Source organism: Pongo abelii, chromosome 21, assembly GCF_028885655.2.
Source record: "Pongo abelii isolate AG06213 chromosome 21, NHGRI_mPonAbe1-v2.0_pri, whole genome shotgun sequence".
NCBI classification, from domain to species: domain Eukaryota; kingdom Metazoa; phylum Chordata; class Mammalia; order Primates; family Hominidae; genus Pongo; species Pongo abelii.
Window position 1 is genome coordinate 51,974,797 of NC_072006.2, and position 20,627 is coordinate 51,995,423.

General features: G+C 48.5%; 1 protein-coding gene across 7 annotated transcripts in view; it reads right to left on the reverse strand.

Moving 5' to 3' along the window:
* SULF2 (sulfatase 2) overlaps positions 1-20,627 on the reverse strand; it is a 131,634-nt gene that overhangs the window by 27,578 nt on the left and 83,429 nt on the right. For all 7 annotated transcript variants that reach the window (XM_024238615.3, XM_024238614.3, XM_063720556.1 and 4 more), the window contains exons 4-5: positions 17,574-17,725; positions 5,180-5,349 (exon numbers count right to left, since the gene is read on the reverse strand). In XM_024238615.3, coding sequence (XP_024094383.2) covers positions 5,180-5,349; positions 17,574-17,725 — 322 coding nt within the window. The remainder of the gene's footprint in view (positions 1-5,179; positions 5,350-17,573; positions 17,726-20,627) is intronic.

A 20,627-nucleotide genomic window follows, 5' to 3' on the forward strand; every position in this document is an offset into this window, starting at 1 on the left:
AGGGAAGAAAGTCTAGTTCAGAGCCTTCATCGGGAACCAGTACCCAACTCAAATTCTGTAGCATTGCTTTGTGTGCCTTGTACCTATTTTTGGTAGATGGCAGTTACCTTTGGTGAATGGCAGGTGGCAGTTATTGTGGTTAAGGTACGACCACAGGCCCACAAAATATCCTTTTGCAATTGATTTTAGTTTGAAATAATAGAAATTGATTTAAAAATTCAATAAGTTATAGTTACATGTGTAAGGCCAGAATTGTGAGGAAGGCACCTGAATGTGCACATTTGGGACACGCCACATTCTTTTTTATTTTTTGAGACGGAGTCTCGCTCTGTCGCTCAGGCTGGAGTGCAGGGGCACGATCTCAGCTCACTGCAACCTCCACCTCCCAGTTCGAGCAAATCTCCTGCCTCAGCCTCCCAAGTAGCTGGGACTACAGGCGCGTGCCACCACACCTGGCTAATTTTTTTGTATTTTTAGTAGAAATGGGGTTTCACCGTGTTAGCCAGGATGGTCTCGATCTCCTGACCTGATCATCTGCCCGCCCTGGCCTCCCAAAGTGTTGGGATTACAGGCATGAGCCACTGCGCCCGGCCTCTTTGAGATGGAGTCTTGCTGTGGTCCAGGCTGGAGTGCAGTGGTGGGATCTCAGCTCACTGCAGCCTTTGCCTCCTGGGTTCAAGTGATTCTCCTGCCTCAGCCTCTTTAGTAGCTGGGACTACGGGCTTGTGTCACCACACCTGGCTAATTCTTGTAGTTTTAGTAGAGATGGGGTTTTGCCATGTTGGCCAGGCTGGTCTTGAACTCCTGACTTCAGGTGATCCACCCACCTCGGCCTCCCAAAGTTTTGGCATTACAAGCATGAGCCACTGCACCTGGCATGCTGCTTAATCGTGCAGCAGGAGTGTGTTGGGCAAAGTTCTGTCTGAGCACCTGTGATGTGAGGGATGGAGGGACCCCAAGCAGGTATCTATGATGATATCACGGCAGTGGTTGGCCATACCAGCTGCTGGGGTTCCAGCCCCAGTTCTGCCTTTGGCTAGTTAGTCCCCTCCCAAGGCATCAGTTCCCTCATTTCCTACCCAAGGAGAATATAGACAGTGCCAGTTCCCAAGATGGTTGTAAGCACTGAGGGAGAAGCTATAAGGGGAACCCTTCTAACCACGGCCAGTGCGTGATGACTGCTCGGGAGAGGTTATCATTGGTGTGTCCCTTTGTCATTAGTAATCACGGGTGACTCCAGGGCAGAAGTCAGGTACACTGGGTCTGTCACTCACTCCGTGAGACAGTGGGCAGGTCCCCAAACTTCTCTGATCCTCTCTGTTTCCTGGTTAGTCAATGGGAGATTAAATCAAAACCAGAGGAATCATTGTGAGCAAACCAAGAGCACCTCCTTGTCACCTAAGTTTATGCCGGGCTCCTGGCTCTGAGCTACTGAAAACCGCAGCATGGGGGAGTCTCCTGGGTGGGGTGCACCATTGACAGGAGGCACTATTTAAGGCCTCACAAAACGTGGGCTTCCTCACGCTGAGCCTGATGGTTCTTGAAGGTCAGGTTCCCTGCAAATCTGGCCCCTCTTCCCAATCAAGGCTGAAGTAAGGGTGAGTTTCCACTGCTTTTCACAGTGGGTGTCCTGGGGGCAAGGAGCTCCCGCGAAGAAGAGGAGGAAAAACAAGCCTGGTCAGAGGGGCACAGACATGTCTCCCTCTGGCCTGGTACGTCGGGACTTCAGCAGCGTCTCAAGTGTCACAATCATCTGGGGCAGAAATTGTGACGCTGCCACTGGGGTAGCTTGGCAGCTGTGGACACCGTTGCTATCTAAGGCAGGAGGTGAGTCACTGTCTCCAAGGCTCCCCGGGACTCGGCTTTCTGAGCCCCTGGCTGATCTGCAGCCTCACACCACTAAATCCATCAGGGCCCACACTTCCTTTCATTACAGAACGGCCAGGCTCTCCTATAGGCCGGCTCTGCCGTCTCAGGGCCTGACTCGCCATGTAGAACATTCCCAGGAACAAGCTCAGCTCCCCTCTCAGATCTCTCCCACCGAGGAACTGAAAGGGGGCTGCTGGGGGCAGCAGTCGGACAGAGACGCTCTCAGAGCAGCGAGCATGTGGGAAAATTGGTCCCGCAGGCCCAAGGGCCCGGATTCCAGGATGCAATTTTCAGCAATCATCCCTGAATCCATGAGAAGTTAGGCTGATGTCAGCCCTCGAGAACAGTGAGGGGTGAGTTTGTTCAGAGGATGATGATTTCTGCAGCCCCGGCTCTGAGAGAGCGCTTTTGGAGAAGGACACTGAGACCAGAAGGCAGCAGAGCCGGGTGGTCCTTGGGGTCGACGCCGGCTTGCTGGTCGCCTGTGTCAAGCCAGGCTCCCCCAGGGAGGATGTCGACATCTTCCCATGGGCCCAGCTGCCTATTCAACAAAGATCTGAAAACTTCTCCTCCTCCAGCATCCGGGGAATGTCTGGTGCGTTCACAAAAGGGCGTGAAGACCACCCTCCTTCCCTTCTGTTGGGGAAATGGCGGGAAGATGGTGGTGTCCTCGCAGCCTCTCCACTGTGTGTCTGGGGCCATCAGCAGCAGCCCCAACATCCCTCGCCCCAAAGCCCTTGAAGCCACAATCAGCGCCCTTTGAAGGGAAGCTCTGGGGGCTGATGGGCTGTGTCTGTGGGCATGCCTGTGTGTATCTTTGTATCCCTGCCTATGTCTGTGTTTGCGTGTGTGTATGTCTTTGTGTGTGTCTGTAACTGTATTTTTGTGTGTCTGCATGTGTGTATGTTTCTTTTTTTTTTTTTCGAGACAGGGTCTCAACTCTGTCACTCAGGCTGGAGTGCAGTGGCGCAATCATAGCTCACTGCAGCCTCGACCTCTCGGGCCCAAGCAATCCTTCTGCCTCAGCCTTTCCAGTAGCTGGGAGTACAGGCGTGCACCACCACCCCTGGCTAATTTTAAATTTTCTGTAGAGACAGAGTCTCACTAAGTTGCCCAGGCTTGTGTGTGTTTCATTGTGTGTGTGTCTGCTTGTGTGGTATGTCTCTGTGTGCTTGTATTTGCATGTCTTCGTGTGTGTCTGTATGTATGTGACTGTGTGTGTGGGGGTGCATGGGGAGGGTGCAGGGCCCTGGGGTCTGTGGGGTGGATGGTACCACCATCTACCAGCTTTTGCCAGAGTCCACAAGGCCTGCCCCAGGACAGGGCATGCGCCGGCTTTCTAGGGGAGAGATGGGATAGGAGACCCCTGACAGAAAGATCCAGTGCTCTAACCGTGCGCCCCGGCTCTGTCCCCTCTCCACCCCTTCTTGACTGTCATCATTAAACATCCTAGCTGCAGAACTTTCTCTTTTTTGGTTTCTTTCGGAAATGATTACACCCCAGAGATGAGAGAGCCTTCCAAACATGCCCCTAAGAAGGCAAAGGGGGCTTCTCCACAAAAGAATAGACAGTGCTCATTTTCAATTTCTGTAATTTTCATTTCAAAGGGAAAATAAACCAGCAGGCAATGTCAAACAATTTCATCACGAAATTCTGGCGCCGCTTGCTGCTGCTTGGGGTGAAGCCGGCACCTCTTTTAGAGATGCTGCTGAAGCAAAGCGTCCCTTCCCTCACCCACGGCTTCTCCCTTAGGGCTGAGTGGCCTCCACCCCCTGCAGGGATGAGTTCTAAGTGGGGGTAGGGTGGGGTGCCGGCTGCTGGGGGAGGCTGACCTTCTTGGGTGGAGAGGAGTGGGCTTGGGTTTGGAGGGGGAGCCAGACAGATGCGCACAGCAGCAATGCTGCAGCCCCTGGGACCCAGCTCATCATCTTCTGTCAAAGCCTCCTCCCCAGAGACCAGGGGATGGGAAGGTGAACAGTGCCTTCGGTACCCTCTCTGAGCTGCTTCAAGGGCTGTCAGAAAGTAATTACAGGAGGGGCTTGAGGAGGGCAATGTATTCAGATTGTAATGAAGCTAAACACCCTGAATATTCAGGCAGATTCCAAACCGCCCCATCCTTGCAGCCCCAGAATGTCACAGTAAGGGCTGCTGAGTCACTGCTAAGCAGGGGGTGGTCTGAGGCAGAGAGAAGCAAGAGAACTTTCCAGGAAGTTTCCCAGCCAGCAGGATAGAGTACTACAGGGGTGGGCAGAGGCATGGGAAGCAGAAGTAGGGGGCTGGATTTGAATCCTGGCTCTGCCACTTAGAGCTGGGTGACCTCAGGTAAGTTACCTTACCTCTCTGTGCCTCAGTTTCTTCATCTGTAAAATGGGAATACCAAGTGTGACAGGCAGCCTCCAAGATGGCCCTTGATAATCCCTACTTCCTGGCCTTCACAGCCCTGCGTAGACCCTCCACATTGTAGAAGGATCGGTCTGTGTGACCAATAGAATGTGGCAGAGTGATGGTGCCACTTCCGAGATTAGGTTGTAAAAGACACTGTGGCTTCCTTCTTGGCCTTTACTCTCTCTCTGATCATTTGCTCTGGGCGAGGCCAGCTATCATGTTGTGAGGACACTCAAACACCCTATGGACAGAGGCTCCTGTGGCAAGACACAGCCATGGGACTGAGCCCCAGTCAAGCCTCAGGTGACTGCAGCCCCAGCTGACACCTTGATTGCAACCTCAGGAGACCCTGGGCCAGAAGCTCAGAACAGCCACTCCCAGATTCCTGACTCACAGACACCATGAAATAATTTGTGTTTGTTGTTTTAAGTTGCTACATTCTGGGATGATTTGTTACATGGCAATAGATAACTGGTACACCAAGGGTCATTGTGAGTATTCAGGGACTGGACATAATACCAAGGGCTTAGCACAGCACCTGCTACATAGCCCACAGCTCAATAAATGGTGGCAAATAATTAGTCTGGTAAAACTATGGACCCCCTCCTCAAAAGAATGTTTTTAGATGTCTTAAATAAAATACACATGGCATTAAAAGGAAACCTATACTACGCAGTTCCATCCACAGACCTCTTGGTGGGAGGCCTTATATCCCAAGTTAAAAATTCTCCTGCCTTGGTCTGTTGGCCAGGCTGTCTGGAGTTGCATCCCAGTTTCACCATGGACAAGCAGTATGTTCTTGGGGTCTTTAAACCAGGAGGATTAGACACAGTGAAGTCATGATGGTGACAGTACTGTTGCTAAAGCCTGACCCTCCCCCTTCATGCTAAGCATTGCCTCTGGCAGGCAGAGTGCTGAGGCTTACATGTGCTGAGATGCGTTTGGGAAGAGGCGTGAATATTGTGGGGCTGAATCCTCAGGGCCGTGGGGGGCTGCATGGCTGATGACCATGAGGACTGGCCTGTGCGGGTACATCTTCTTGGACGTGCGGAAGAAGCTCACGCTGTCATTGGTGATGAGGTCTGTGAGGTAATCCTAGGGGGTGGGGAGAGACAGGAGAACAGGTGAGGAGCCAGGTATTCCTACTGGTGTCCGCTACGTGCCAGGCACCCTGCTAGGCACTGGGGACACAACAGTGAACAAAACAATTTCTGCCCTTCTGGAGCTGACAGTCTAGGGAGCAGACAGACAAGAAATAAGCAAGTAAAATAAATGAAATGCCAGACAAATGATGCAAATGGTGCTAAACTAATTGGAGATAAAGCAGAGAAGTGGATAGGGAGAACAGGGCAGGAATTGCAATATATCACTTAAGATAGATATTAAAAGAATACGCTGGGTGGGATGGCTCACACCTGTGATCCCAGCACTTTGGGAGGCTGAGGTGAACGGATCACCTGAGGTCAGCTCGAGACCAGCCTGGCCAACATGGTGAAACACCATGTCCACTAAAAATACAAAAATTAAGCAGGCGTGGTGGTAAACACCTGTAGCCCAGCTACTCAGAAGGCTGAGGCAGGAGAATCGCTTGAACACAAGAGGTGGAGGCTGCAGTGAGCCAAGACTGCATGATTGCACTCCAGCCTGGGTGACAAAGCAAGACTCTGACTCAAAAAAAAAAAAAAGATATTAAAATAATAATAGCTAACACTATTGAGTGCTTATGATATGCCAAGGACTGTTCTGTGTTTACCTGTATTTGCTTGCTTAATTCTGACATAACTATAGAAAGTAGGTATGATGATAATCCTTATTTTCCAGAACAGGAAATTAAGGCACAGAGAAGCTAAGTAAATTACCCAATAACACACAGCTAGTAAATGTTGGACCCAGCACTACATAAGTCTTGGCTCCTAAGTCTGAAGTTTTTTCAAGGCTCTGGGGACACTGTCATGCAGGGTGGGTATATCCCTAAGTTCCTGGGGTGCCTACACTGGGGCAGGAGCAGACACATGTATAAATAAAGAACCAAGGTAGTTAAAAGGTATGACAGATGAAGGAAATATCATAAAACAGAGAGATGTAACAAAGAGTAACTGGGAGCTGAGGTGAGGGGCATATTTTAGCTGGGGCAGTCAGGGAGGTCCTCTCTGAGGAGGTGACATTTGAATTGAGACCTGAATCATGAGAAGGAGCTGGGCATAGGAAGATATTTATCACTGGATTTTGCCAGAATCCCCTGGAGAGCTTACTGATACCTGGGCCCACCCCCAGAGATTCTGGTTGGATTGGCCTGCGGTTTGGCCCAGGTATCAGACTTTTAAAAAACTCCCCAGGGGATTCTAATGGATATTCAGGATTGAGAATCACTGATCCAGGGAAGAGTTCCAGGCAGAGATAACAGGGCTCTGAGGCAGGATTGTGCTTGCCATGTGCTCTAAAAATAGAAAAGAGGGCAGATGGCAACCGGCTCCTTGGAAAGAGGGTAAAATGTCAGAGGATAAAATGCAGAAATGATATAAGGAGCAGCACACACACAAAAAAGGGATGGGGATGCAGTAATGTCTCCAGGAAAATAAGGAACTGACTTACATATTGGGCAAGAGGAGAGAAGAGTTGGAGGAAAAGTAAATGGCCAGAACTGGAGGCTTTAAAAGCTCAGCTAAGAAGCTGAGGTTTGCCTATACTCTTAATTTTTTTTTTGGTCAGGGTCTTGCTCCATTGCCTAGACTGGAATGCAGTGGTGAAATCATGGCTCACTGCAGCCTCCATCTCCCAGGCTCAAGTGATCCTCCCACCTTGGCCTCCCAAAGTGCTGGGATTACAGACATGAGCCACAGCACCCATACAACTCTTCCTGAATTTAGTAAATATTTAGCTGCTAATCTTTCTTCAAGGTAATGAGTTCTTGAAATATACCCTCTGCTAGAAAGCAGCTCTGCTCAAAACAATTACTTTCAAAAAGTGATTATTTTTGAGAAAAAAAGGTGAAGAGGTGTCTACAGCTTCCACCCTGAAGTATACAACATATATACATACTATGATGTATTCATACATCTACAGACACTCTTTCAGGTACACTCATCCACTATATCCATATGCACAAGAATGGCCACTGCAATATTGTTTGTAAAACAAAAACATTGCAGTGACCAGCAGGAGGATATATGTTTAATAGTATGCATGTATATATATTATACACACACATACATATTAGAGACAAGGTCTTGCTCTGTCGCTCAGGCTGGAGTGCAGTGGCACAATCATAGCTCAGTGTAACCCTGAAGTCCTCAGCTCAAGTGATCCTTCTGCCTCAGCCTTCTGAGTAGCTAGGACTATAGGCATGTGCCACCACACCCAGCTAATTTTTCATTTTTATTCTTATTTTGTAGAGACAGGGTCTCTACAGAGAGAGTCTTGAGTATCTAACAGTGGTTAGCTCAAGTAGATACAGCTAGCAAGTGGCTGCCCAGGCTGATCTTCAACTCCTGGTCTCAAGCAATCCTCCTGCCTCAGCCTCCCAAAGTGTAGGTATTAAGGCATGAGCCAACACACCTGGTGGCATTGCTTCCATACTATGCAATGCTGTGCAGACATTAAAAAGGCATGTGTAAAGTTGTCCAAGATACATGGTTAAGGGTAAGAGCAAGCAACAGAGTCAAACTCAGAAACATTCTATTTTTTGTGGGGGCAGAGGGAAGGGAGGGTGAAGAGGAGAAACCAAACTCTAACCTCATATATTTTTGAGCATCAAGGAAAAATCTGGAAGGATATCAAAATGCTGATTGAAGACTGGGAAGAGGAGAGAAGCGGAGAAAGTTACTTGCTTCTTTATATATTGCTCCTTGAATATTATTTATGGATTAATTTTGGGGAGTAAAAACAATTTTATAAGGGGGGGCTCTACATAATTTATTACATAAAAATAATATATGTTATATAAATCAAAGAGCTGCTGCTATAGTTTTGGAACATGATATAAAGGTATTAGAAAACTTCTTAAAATGACAAAGGTAATTTACAATGGATCTAAAAATGGTGCAAAGCTCTGTACCCTGACATCAACAGTCAGGGCCTGAAGGGGTCAAGTCAGGAAATTGCATGAGAATGAGATGGAACCGCCAGCAGTGGACACTTGCTGCCACCTGCCAGTGGGGTGGGGTGGGAAGCCACCATTGCTCTTCATAACAGACTCATCTTCACTACTTCATCTTAGAACTATATGCCTGTTTGGCCGTGGTTAAACTTTTTTAGAAATAAAGCTACCATTAACCTCCATTCCTAGGAGAAGATATACAATGGGATTATAAAGCAGTGAAAAAGAACAGAGCTACGTGGATGAACACGGATCAAACATGGATAAATCTTACAATGTTATATTGGGTGAGAAAAGCAGGTTGTGGAAGGATGTGTATGATATGATATCATTTATAAAAAGTCTAAGGACACAAACACAGCATCGTACATTGTTTGAGATATCCGCCTATGGGATGAAAGAATAAAGGTATGTGTGGGAAGAAGCTCCAGGATATTGGCTACCTCCAGGGGAGGGCTCAGGCCGGGGCAGGATAAGACCTAGGAGGGTGGGTCAGGGGCTCCCACAGTCTAATGTTTCAAAGTGTGTGTGGGGTGATTATGGTACCTGCCTCTCGAGGCTGACAGGTGGGTTAAAGCGCTAATAGATGTGAAGCTCTTGCCATAGTGTCCTGTGCACAGCCAGCTCTCTGTCACCACTCAGCTAAGAATCAGGACTGTCTTGGTGGCTGGGCAAATTTCATCCATGTCTGAGAGCTCCCTTCCTTATCCGTCCTCCTCAGTGGCCACTCCTCGCCTAAGTCTTCCCTGATCTCTGCTGGCTCCGCAATGCCACGTGACACACCTGCCTCCAAAGCTGCCACCCTGCTCCACCGGTGGGCAGTTAGTGCCGGGCCAGTCAACAAGAGCCGCCCATCCCTCCGGCCACAGGGCTTCAGCCACGCCCAGGTATCCGAGGGAGAGAACAGGGGTCATCGGCCAGGGTGGCAGGGGCAGCATCCAGCGATGCTCAGGGGCAGCCAAGACACAGCCACTGGGTGGACGTGGGGTGCGGGAGGGGCAGGTTACCCCCACCCCTGTTGGTCTCTGGTTTGGGCAGTTGGGGGAAGGGTACAGAGAAGGCCTGGGCCAGGCGAAAGGCCCAGTTCAGATACGGACACACTGTGTTTGGGGTGCCCAGGGCGAGCCATGAGGAAGGACTCTGAAATTCAGAGCTGCGAGCAGGACGGTGAGAGACGGTTGGAGGCCCGCAGGCCCAGGTGCGTTCTCCAGAACCCGGCGCCCAGGAGTCAGGCTCTACCCAGGTGCTCCTGGCCTGCACAGCTCCACAGGGCTGAGAAGCCACAGCTGGGACCCCGAGGTGCATCTGGCCCCCTCTGGCAAGCACCCTCTGAGCCTCAGGTGATTCCTGCAGGCATCCACAAGCTTCACCGACTGAGTAGCTAGTGTCTGTGCAGACTGCCAGCCTCAGCCCTAGGCAAAAGCATGTTTCCCTCGAGTGGGCACTCCACACCGGGCTTCCCTCCAAGGCCAAGGCAGTGCGTGTGGGTGGCAGTGGCTCCAAGGGCTCCAGACAACTTGTAATGAATGATCATAGGCTCTTAGTGTTATCAAATATCTTAGCTCAGCTGCTAGTCACAGCAACTTTGACAAGTGGACATTATACCCATTTTACAGATAAGGAAGTGAGGTCCCCAAACAAATAAGCCATGCATCCAGAGCTGGAGCCAAGGCCTTTGTATTTTTGGGTCAGGTCCATCTTCCCCCCGCCTCCCCACAGATAAAATTATTAATGAGAAGCATACATAGTGGTTTAGAGCAAGTATGCACAAATTGTTCCTGTAAAGGGCCAGACAGTAAATATTTTAGACTCTGCAGGCCCCATGTCTCAGTTGCAACTACTCATTACCGCCACTGTGGCTTGAAGGCAGCTATCAGGAAAATGAACGGGCATGTCCGTGCTCCAGTAAACCTTTATGTATGGATGCAGTTTCAATTTCATGTATTTTTCACGTCATGAAAATTACTCTTAAAAGCTTTATTGTGGTAAAAAAAACATGAGCTGTATGCTTTTTAATAAAGTTTTATCTGTGAAGTAGAGTACTGTTAACTCTAAGCACCATGTTGTATAGCAGATCTCTAGAACTGTTTCATCTTGCATAACTGAAACCTCATACATCTTGAACAGGACCTCCCCAGTTCCCCCTCCCCTGGGCCCTGCCAGCCACCATTCTCCTTTTTGCTGCTATTGTCTGACTAATTTAGATGCCTCATGTAAGTGGAATCATGCAGTATTTGTCCTTCTGTGTCTGGTTTATTTCACTTAGCATAATGTTCTCAAGGTTCATCCATGTTGCTGCATACGATAGGATTTCCTTATTTTATTATTTTATTTTGAGACAGAGTCTCGCTCTGTTGGCCAGGCTGGAGTGCAGTGGCGCGACCTCGGCTCACTGCAGCCTCTGCCTCCCAGGTTCAAGTGATTCTCCTGCCTCAGCCTCCCAAGTAGCTGGACTACAGGCATGTGCCACCATGTCCAGCTAATTTTCGTATTTTTAGTAGAGACAGGGTTTCACCATGTTGGCCAGGCTGGTCTCGAACTCCTGGCCTCAAGTGATCCACGTGGTTTGGCCTCCCAAAGTGCTGGGATTACAGGCATGAGCCACTGCGCCTGGCTGGATTTCCTTCTTTTTAAAGGCTGAACAACATTCCTTTTTGTATATACCTTGTGAAAAATGCTCTTCTTTTGATAGTTTTTTCAATTAGTTGAAAATGTAAAAACCATTCTTAGCTCAGGGGCCATACAAAAACCACCAGTCTGGGCCCACGGGCTGTGGTTTAGTGCATGGACTTTGAAGCCAGATGGCCTGGGTTCGAATCCTGCTTTATCACTTACTAGGCTATGTGGCCTGGTTACATTACTTAGCCTCTCTGGGCCTCGGTTTTCTCATCTGACAGTTGGGAATAGTCACAGTATATACCTCACAGACTATGGTGAGAAATGCATGGGTTAATTTGTGTAAAATGATTCAAACAGTATCTGGTATATGATATGTCTAAATGAGTGTCATTATTCCTCAAGAACCATATGCCTGCATTTTCTTTGTGAAAATTAAAATAGTACAAAGGACAGTGAAGTCTCATTTGATTAGATTACTCCTTACCGCCTCCCCACCCCCAACCCCACCCCCACCCCCATAACTTTGGCTCTTCTGTCCCCTACTGGGAATAAACTTTCCAGTGTTTTGTTAGGTATGTTATAGTATCACTTTACGCATCTTTTTATATTATGAATCGCATCATACTGTACATATTCATTTATCTATCTGACAAATACAGCAGTGAACAAAACAAATGAGCATTCCTGCCTTCATGGGGCTTGTATTCCTATGAGAAGAGACAGATACTCAACACATGAATCAGTAATATACACAGGGTGTAACGCACCAGATGGTGATTTGTTGCAGTAAGGAGTGTGGTGGGGGTGCCCTTAAACAAGGTGGTCCAGGAAGGCTAAAATGGTGACATTTGACTAAGGACCTGAGGAGTTCTGGAACTTGCTTTTCCCACTCTGCCTGATGGGCTCAGGACATAAGGCAGACCGGCTTCATCCTTTGCCCAGGATCTTCCAGAGGAGGGATGCTTCATGGTCATTTAGTTATTTCGTGTATTGGTGGACTTTGCTGATTTCTTTCAGTAACAAACAGAGCTACAACCAACTGCTTTGTCACGCCATCTCCTGCCTATGACTGAGGCTTCTCCAGATAGACAGAGAAGTGTACATGCTGCGGCAAGGGGTGGGGCACATTAAGTTCATAAGATCTGCCAGGTTGCCCCCAGACTGGCTGTGCGCGGCCATCACCTCCCTGCAGAGCCACCCAACACCCAGGCCCGCTTTTGCCAGCTACCTGGAAGCCTCTTTTGGGGTGACTCAACTCTAGGTCATTCTCACTTCCCTTCCCACTAACAACTGTCTTGCCTTCTCCAACCCTCTTCTGCCATTAGCGCTTGTCCTGTATCACTCTTTTCTCATCACCACTGCCTCTTTCTGCCCTTGACATCTGGACCCCTTTGGTGGCATGTGCCCATCTGTGGATTAGTGACTTGGGACAGAGTCCTCAGAGGCCTTCTGAGGGGGGCTTATGAAGGGTTGCCGCTTCCTCCCTGCTTGGGCCTCCCAACAAGGCCCGCCCGAGGCAGCAGTGACATTCTGCCTTGCCAGAGGCATCTTACTGCCTGATCTAGGGCCCAGGGCACAGAGCTCCTGAGCTCTGCCTCGGCTGGAAACCCCAGGCTCACCCCTGTTCCCTTGATGCTTGGGCTCCTGCTGCTCACTGCTACCCTCAGGATTTGAACCCTGGACCTGAGCCAGTTCTGACTTCACCGCCCCGCCCTCTGCCCACATCCCTGTTAGAGTGTCTCTGTTCCCAGGCCCCTGGTAACTGGGGGGCCAGGAATCCTCTCACGCCTCCCTCACAGGGCTGTTCTCATTCACAGGGGGAGATGTGTGGATGTGCGTGGGCAGGAAACAGGGCAAAAGGATGGACGTTCTATGTCCCCATGCTTAGCCCCAAAAGAATCCTGAGCACCCCGGGATAACTTGATTATTGGGCTGCTCTGAGATGAGGCGTGGATGTGGTGAAGAATTTTACAAAGAAGGGAATGTATTTTTCAGGATATTTAGAGAATCCACCTGCACTGAGGCTGGGAGGAGGGAAACAGCGTGCTTAGCCCTGGGACTGGAATTTATATTCCAAGGAGTCCATGTCGGACTGCCTTATCAGAACTTTGGAATTAATTCACTTGGGAGGCTGGAGGCCTACTATGTGCAGAGTGAGACTTGAGGGCAGGCCGGAGGCGGCTTCTGCCACTTGGGCCTGGACCCATCAGACTTATGGGGAGCCCAGGATGACCTGTCAGAGGCAGAGGGATCTCCATGTGTGCCGGGGTTTCCAGAACAGAAGCAGGAGAGAGTGTTTTTTGGCTACTGAGCACCTAGTCAGCCTTCTCCTGGTGGAAACTCCATTCTTATCTGGGGCTCTATTCTCAGCCAATGTTCCAGGGTAGAGCTTCTGCTACCCCCAAGTTTGGCTCAAGAGTAGAGCATGGTCCAGGGAACCAGGCATCCTCCCGGCCACACTGATTGGCTCAGGGACAGACACGGGACTGATCCAGAGCCAATGAGACGCACTGAGACTAGCTGGGACTCCTGGGAAAGAGACTTCCATGCTTGCAGCTGGCCAGGAAGCTGGGAAGATATAAGGAAGGCCGCATTGCTACCAGGAGGAGAGACAGCTTCTGTGAATACAGTCGAGCAGAAGAAAACAGAGCTAACAGTAGAGAGAAACCAACTCCTTGGGGGTTCATTTGAACTCCTGGATCCACCCGTGCCTGATACCCCTACAGCTGGTTTTCAGTTAAATAGGTGAATATATTTCCTCTTTGATTAAGCCATTGGGAGTTAAATTTCTGTTCACAAACAACTTCAAGAGCCTAGTCTGATTAAAAAAATTTACCCTATAGTGGCTGGGTGCCGTGGCTCATGCCTGTAATCCCAGCACTTTAGGAGGCCGAGGTGGGCGGATCACCTGAGATTGGGAGTTCGAGACCAGCCTGACCAACATGGAGAAACCCCATCTCTACTAAAAATACAAAATTAGCTGGGCGTGGTGGCGCATGCCTGTAATCCTAGCTACTCAGGAGGCTGAGGCAGGAGAATCACATGAACCCAGGAGGCAGAGGTTGCGGTGAGCCGAGATCACACCATTGCACTCCAGTCTGGGCGACAAGCGCAAAACTCTGTCTCAAAAAAAAAAACAAAAAGAAAAGAAAAAAAAACCCTGAGATGATTGTAATAACTAGCAAGCTTGGAGGTTGAAATGGCTCATACTGGGGATGACAAAATAGACAGGTGTGATGTGTCTATGTGTGTGTGGATTAATGATGTGTGCACATCACTTAATAGTTTATATCACATCTTCATGTGCCAGACTGTGAGCTCCAGGAGGACCATGACTGGGTCTATTTTCATTCACCTTGGAATAGCCAGCACTTGGCATGGTGCCTGGTACTCAGCAGGCTCTCGATGAATACTTGTTAGGGGTGGTGAATGAATAATGGAATCAAGTTTGACTAGTCCACTCCCCTCATATGATTGTTGTGAATATCAGAAGTACTACATGTTAAACACCCAGCACAGTGCCTGGTACACAGTAGGTGCTCAGTAGATGGAAGTACACATGATTAAGTATGCAAGGTTATACTTGTTTTTCAGATGTGGGAGTTGAGGCTCTTAGGAGTACGTAGCATGGCCAAGGTCACATAATATGTGTCAAAGTTGGGGCTCTCAACTTGATCCCACTGACTCCAAATGTGAAACTCACTGTATAGTCCCTCGAGGGTGCTGGCAGAAGAATGACATGGTGGGCTGAAGGGCCGCAGGCCTGTGGGTCAGGCATGCTCAACTGATGCAGGATTTTAGAAAAGTCTGAATTAGTTGCCCATATTTACCAATCAGGAGATTTCATAGGTTAAAAAATACAAATTTGTGGCTTCTGTTGAAAGATCAGGAAAACTAGCCGTCTGGGCCTACAGTTCTACCTGGGCCCGATCTGCCCCTTTTAGACAGACACCTTCTCCACAGTCCCCACCACTCCCTATTCTCCACACACTCCTGGCTTGCCACCCTCTTTCAGTGATTGCCTGTTCTCTAGTGACTTTAACCTGGGAAGTCACAGTAGGCAGGGCCCAGGACTGGTGGCAGTGGGGATGGGAAAAGAGAAAGAGGGATGGATTTGGCAGCCGGTCTGGGGAAAGAATGTACCAGCTGTCGGGGGATGTCAGAGCTGACTCTGAGGATTCAGATGGGGCAGGAAGATTTGTTCATTTCCATATTTCTTTTAAAATGGGACATCTGGATGAAACATCACTGTCAGCCTCTCCTCCTCCTCATCATCATCTAAGCCAGGGGTCAGCAAACTAGAGCCAAGCAGGTCGACTGCCTGTTTTTGTAAACAAAGCTTCCTTGGAGCATGGCCACGCTTGTTTGTATATTATCTATGGCTGCTTTCACACTATAATAGCAGACTTCAGCAGTGGTAACAGGACGGTAAGCCTTGTAAAGCCTAAAATATTTAGTATCTGGCCCTTTACAGGAAATATTTGTTGCCCTGATCTAAGCTACTACATACTGAGTATTTACTACGTGCAAGGGGCGCTTCTAATGTTCTACATGTATTAACTCATGTGATCCTCAAAAACCTTTGTGGTAAAACCATAATGAAACACCGGTACACACCCAGCAAAGCAGCCCTGACAAAAAAAGACAACACCAAGTGTTGATAAGGGATGCAGGGCAACTCTCATTTCCAGTTGGGAGTGTAAACTGCTGCAACATCTTTTTTTTTTTTTTTTTTTTTTTTCTTTTTTGAGATGGAGTCTCGCTCTGTCTCTCAGGCTGGAGTGCAGTCATGTGATCTCGGCTCACTGCAACCTCCGCCTCCCGCGTTCATGCCATTCTCCTGCCTCAGCCTCCCGAGTAACTGGGATTACAGGTGCCTGCCACCACGCAGGGCTAATTTTTGTATTCTTAGTGGAGACGGGGTTTCACCATGTTGGCCAGGCTGGCCTCAAACTCCTGACCTAAAGTGATCCACCCGCCTCAGCCTCCCAAAGTACTGGGATTACAGGTGTGAGCCACTGTGCCTGGCCGGGTGCAACATCTTAACACATCCTATGTCCCAGCAATTCTTCTTCGGGTGTATAACCAAAAGAAATGGGTGCATATGTCCACTAAAAGCCATGGACAAGGATGTTCACGGCAGCTTAGTTTATAATAGACCCAAACTGGAGACAACCACCAAAATGTCCATGAGTTGTTGAATGAATAAATACAGATCTCACAGACATTGCGCTGGGTAAAAAAAGGCAGATGCAGAAGAGAACAGACTATACGATTCCATTTAGGTGAAGTTCTAGAATAGGCAAAAATAATCCACAGTGTCAGAAGTCAGAGTAGACGTCATCCCCAAGGTGGGGGGTCATGACTGGAGAGGGGTCTCAGGGGGTCTTCTGGAAGTGCTCTATGTCTTGATCAGAGCCGTGGTGAAACGGATGCACGCAGATGTGAAACAGATGCGCAGTGAAACAGATGCACACGTATGTGAAAATTCATCTAGCTGTCCACATAAGATCTGTGCATGTTACCTCATGTCAATTCATCTTAAGTTAAAAATAGAAAAAACTACGACTGAGGATCAACCACTGCTGCAGGTGCTTAGGCAGCACCCACTCATTCTGAAGTGCACACACCCTGTGCTCAGCAACGCTGCTGTGAGGAACGGGTATAACAGAAATGAGCCTCTATGCTCACCAGGAGCTAGGTTCTAGACGGTGCTCAGCAGCGCTATTTGTAATAACCCCAAACTGGAAATACCTAAATGCCCAATAAAAGTAGAAGAAATAAACAAATTGTGGTATAAATGCATGATGGAAGGCTGGGCAGCAAGAATGAACTCAACATAATACTAAGCAAGAGAAGCCAGATGCAGAGTGAATCTGTAACGCTAAGAGTCTGAATCATTGTTATCCTCGTGGGAGGGGTGTCGAGTGGGGGGAATTCCATGAGGGGACTGCTGCGGGCGGTGGTGACATTCTCTTCTTGGCCTACCCGGGTGCTCGTTACACATGTCTGTTCAGTTTGCGGCAAGCCCTTGAATGGTACACTCTGTATATATACTTTCTGTAAGAATATTCTGTCTCAGCAAAATGTTAAAAAACCAAACTCCTGGAAACAGAGACTATTCCTTGAGAAATGAATACATTTTTCTTTTCTTTTTTAAAGACAGAGTCTTGCTCTGTCACCCAGGCCGAAGAGCAGTGGGAAGATCTTGGCTTACTGCAGCCTCAAACTCCTGGGCTTAAGCAATCCTCCCATTTCAGCCTCTCTAGTAGCTGGGACCATAGGCATGTGCCACCACACCCAGCTAATTTTTGTATTTTTTTTTTTTGTAGAGACAGGGTCTCGTCATGTTGCCCAGGCTGGTCTGGAACTCCTGGACTCAAGTGATTCACCTGCCTTAGCCTCCCAAAGTGCTGGGATTACAGGCGTGAGCCACTGTGCCTGGCTGAGAGATGAAAAACTAAGGAGGAGGTATATGTAAAATGCTCAAGGTCACTTTTAAGCGTCTGAGTCACAATCTGAACCCAGGTAGTCTGGCTCCTGAGTTGGGCCCCTAACTGCTAGGCCACACAGCCTCTCCCAGGCCGGAAAGGTTGCAGCTTACCTTGGAGTAGTCGGAGCCGTGCTTCTCTTTCACCCCGTTCCGACACAGCGTGTAGTTATAAAAGCGGGAATTTTTAAGGAGTCCGACCCACTCCTTCCAGCCGGGCGGCACGTAGGAGCCGTTGTATTCATTAAGATACTTCCCGAAGAAAGCTGCAGAGGGAGACGGTCAGGAAGCCACGTGAGAAAGTGCCTGACGATGTTTATTAAACCATTTTGCGTCCGAGGCCTGAGCATGCACACCTGCTCTGCCATGGAGCCCCTCTGGCACACAGAGCAATGGATCCCTTCTCCAGTGTTATTACGTGCATTGAATACAAGATATAGGATTACAGAGAAAATCAATTGTTTGGAAATATGGTTATCAAAATACTAAACACATTTGCGATATAGTGTGTCTTTTATTTTTTATTTTTGAGATGGAGTCTTGCTCTGTTGCCCAGGCTGGAGTGCAATGGTACGATCTTGGCTCATTGTAACCTCTGCCTCCCAGGTTTCAAGCAATTCTCCTGCCTCAGCCTCCCGAGTAATCCTCAGCTGGGATTACAGGCATCTGCCACCATGCCTGGCTAATTTTTTGTATTTTTAGTAGAGACAGGGTTTCACCATGTTGGCCAGGCTGGTCTTGAACTCCTGACCAAAGTGTTGGGATTACAGGTGTGAGCCACCACACCTGGCCTACTGTGTCTTTTAAAACCTTGTAGAGAGCAATCATTTCAGAAGAGTTACGAGTGAAAATATTATATTTTGCAGTATCTGCAAAAATTGCAATGGGATATTAAATACTGGTGATTTCTACAGATGACAAAGCTACAGATTCTGCCAACATACTGTGGTTTATGGCCTCTGCTCATATTGGAAGCAAATGCTAGGTCTCAGCTGTAGGTTAGTGAAAACCAGAGTGTAATTTTTTTTCCCATTGAAGTTTGTGGATCCCTTGGATTCTGTCTGCTACACAGCAACCAGAATGGCTAACATTAAAGAAATGGGCAACACCTAGTATGGGTGGGGATGTGGGACAACTTGAGCCCTCACACACTGAGTTGCTGTCCCAACTGGTCCAACCACGGTGGGGAAGTCTTTGGCCATGTCTGCTAAATTTGAACGCATTGGTAACTTCTACCCAGCAATTTAAAGCTTGGGTATTTACCCAACAGAAAAGTATTCATATATTCACCTAAACTCAGGTATGAGACATGACAGCACATTTGTAATAGTAAATAAGTAGAAACAAATGAAATGTTTATCAACAAAAGGATGGGTAAAGAAATTGTTGCATATTTACAGAACGGAAGGCTACATTGAAACTTGAATGAAAGATCTAGTGCTACATTCAAGAACAGGGATGCATCTCAACAACCTAAGATTGTTAAGAGAGATAAACCAGATACAAAAGAATACATGCCATATGACCTCATCTATGTGAAATTCAAGAACAGGCCCAACTAATCTATGGTGTTAGAATAAAAACAGTGGGTATCCTGGAGACCAGGGAACGGTGGGTGGGAGCAGCAAGGGGAGTTTCTCGGGTGATGGCCTTGTTCTATTTCTTGCTGGAGCAGGTGGTTCAGTTGGTGACACCTCATTGGCCTGGACATTTGGGAGCCATGCACTTTTCCACATGCATGCTTTACATCAACAACAAAGCTTAAAGAAAATCACCCTAATTCATCAGGAAGGGGATGTGCCTAAAAACTCTGTGATGAGGAGACAGACAAGACCTCTTCATGATCCTGTTTTTATTTTGCATGTACATTTTTTTTTTCTTTGAGACACGTCTCACTCTGCCACCCAGGCTGGAATGTAGTGGCACCATCATGGCTCACGGCAGCCTCAGCCTCCCAGACTCAAGTGATCCTCCCACCTCATCCTCCCGAGTAGCTGGGACTACAGGTGCATGCCACCATGCCTGGCTTTTTTGTAGTTTTTGTAGAGAAGGGGTTTCGCCATGCTGCACAGGCTGTTCTTGAACTCCTGAGCTCAAGTGATCTGCCTGCCTCAGCCTCCCAAGGTGCTGAGATGACAGGCGAGAGCCACCGTGCCTGGCTTGCATGTACAATTTTTAATAATTATAATCTATAAAGCCATATTTAAGAAATGGGAAAATTTGAGTCTAGAGACAGCAATCCTATTCTAGTCCTCTCTTTCTAGATGAGGACACTGAGGTTCTGAAATTTCTGACGAGTGTTGTTGAGAGCACAAAATATGAGTGTTCCAGGAGATTGTAGGGATGTAAGGAGATCTTGCTAACAGACAGCTCGGCGCTGGGCCTTGTGCATGTGAGTGCTTGGCCGAGAACCCAGGATGAAGAGAGAAAGGCCAGGGAGGTGAACCCCCAGAGGAAGGAGGAGAGTGGGTGGGATGGGGCTCTGGTGCCCCTAGAGGAGAGGACAACCCATCCACCAGTGTCCTTGGAGAAAGTACAGAGCCACCTGGCCCTGGGAGAGCTGTGATGGAGCTGGCTCCCTCTGCAGGGGTTTTCCTGGTGACCTGGCAGATGGCTGACACTTTCCGGGAGTGGGAAGACCCCTTAGGAACCCAAGCAGCTAGATTCTGAAACCCCCAAAGTACAAGGCAAAGGGGAGCACTTCATTAAATGACTTGTCCACCATGCAGGGCTGGGAGGTGACCGTTCCAGAGGGAGGAGCTGATGAAACACCTCCTGGAAGGATCTGGGTACACAGAGGAGGTGAAAATAGGAAGGGAGGATCCCCCAGCAGCCTCAGGGGTAAGGTCTGGGATGGAACCTCCCTTTGTGTGGGAGGATGGAGCAAAAATAAACGGGAAGAACCTGGTGTTCTGCAGAGGAGGAGGCGGGGAACCGGCTGCAGTCTCTGAGTCTGAGTCATATCCAGTTTTCACAGAGTGAAATGTAATTAGGTGGTGGGTGCCTAATTAAACAGTGACTGGGCGTCCCTGGCTAGGTGTCAGGGAGTAACTGATGGAGTGGGAGGTAGCATGAGAGTCCCAGGAAAGCTAAAGGCCTGAGCTTCTCTTTCTCTGGGACCTGGAATGTTGGAGATGCCTCAATGCATCCAGCTCCTCCAAGCAGTGG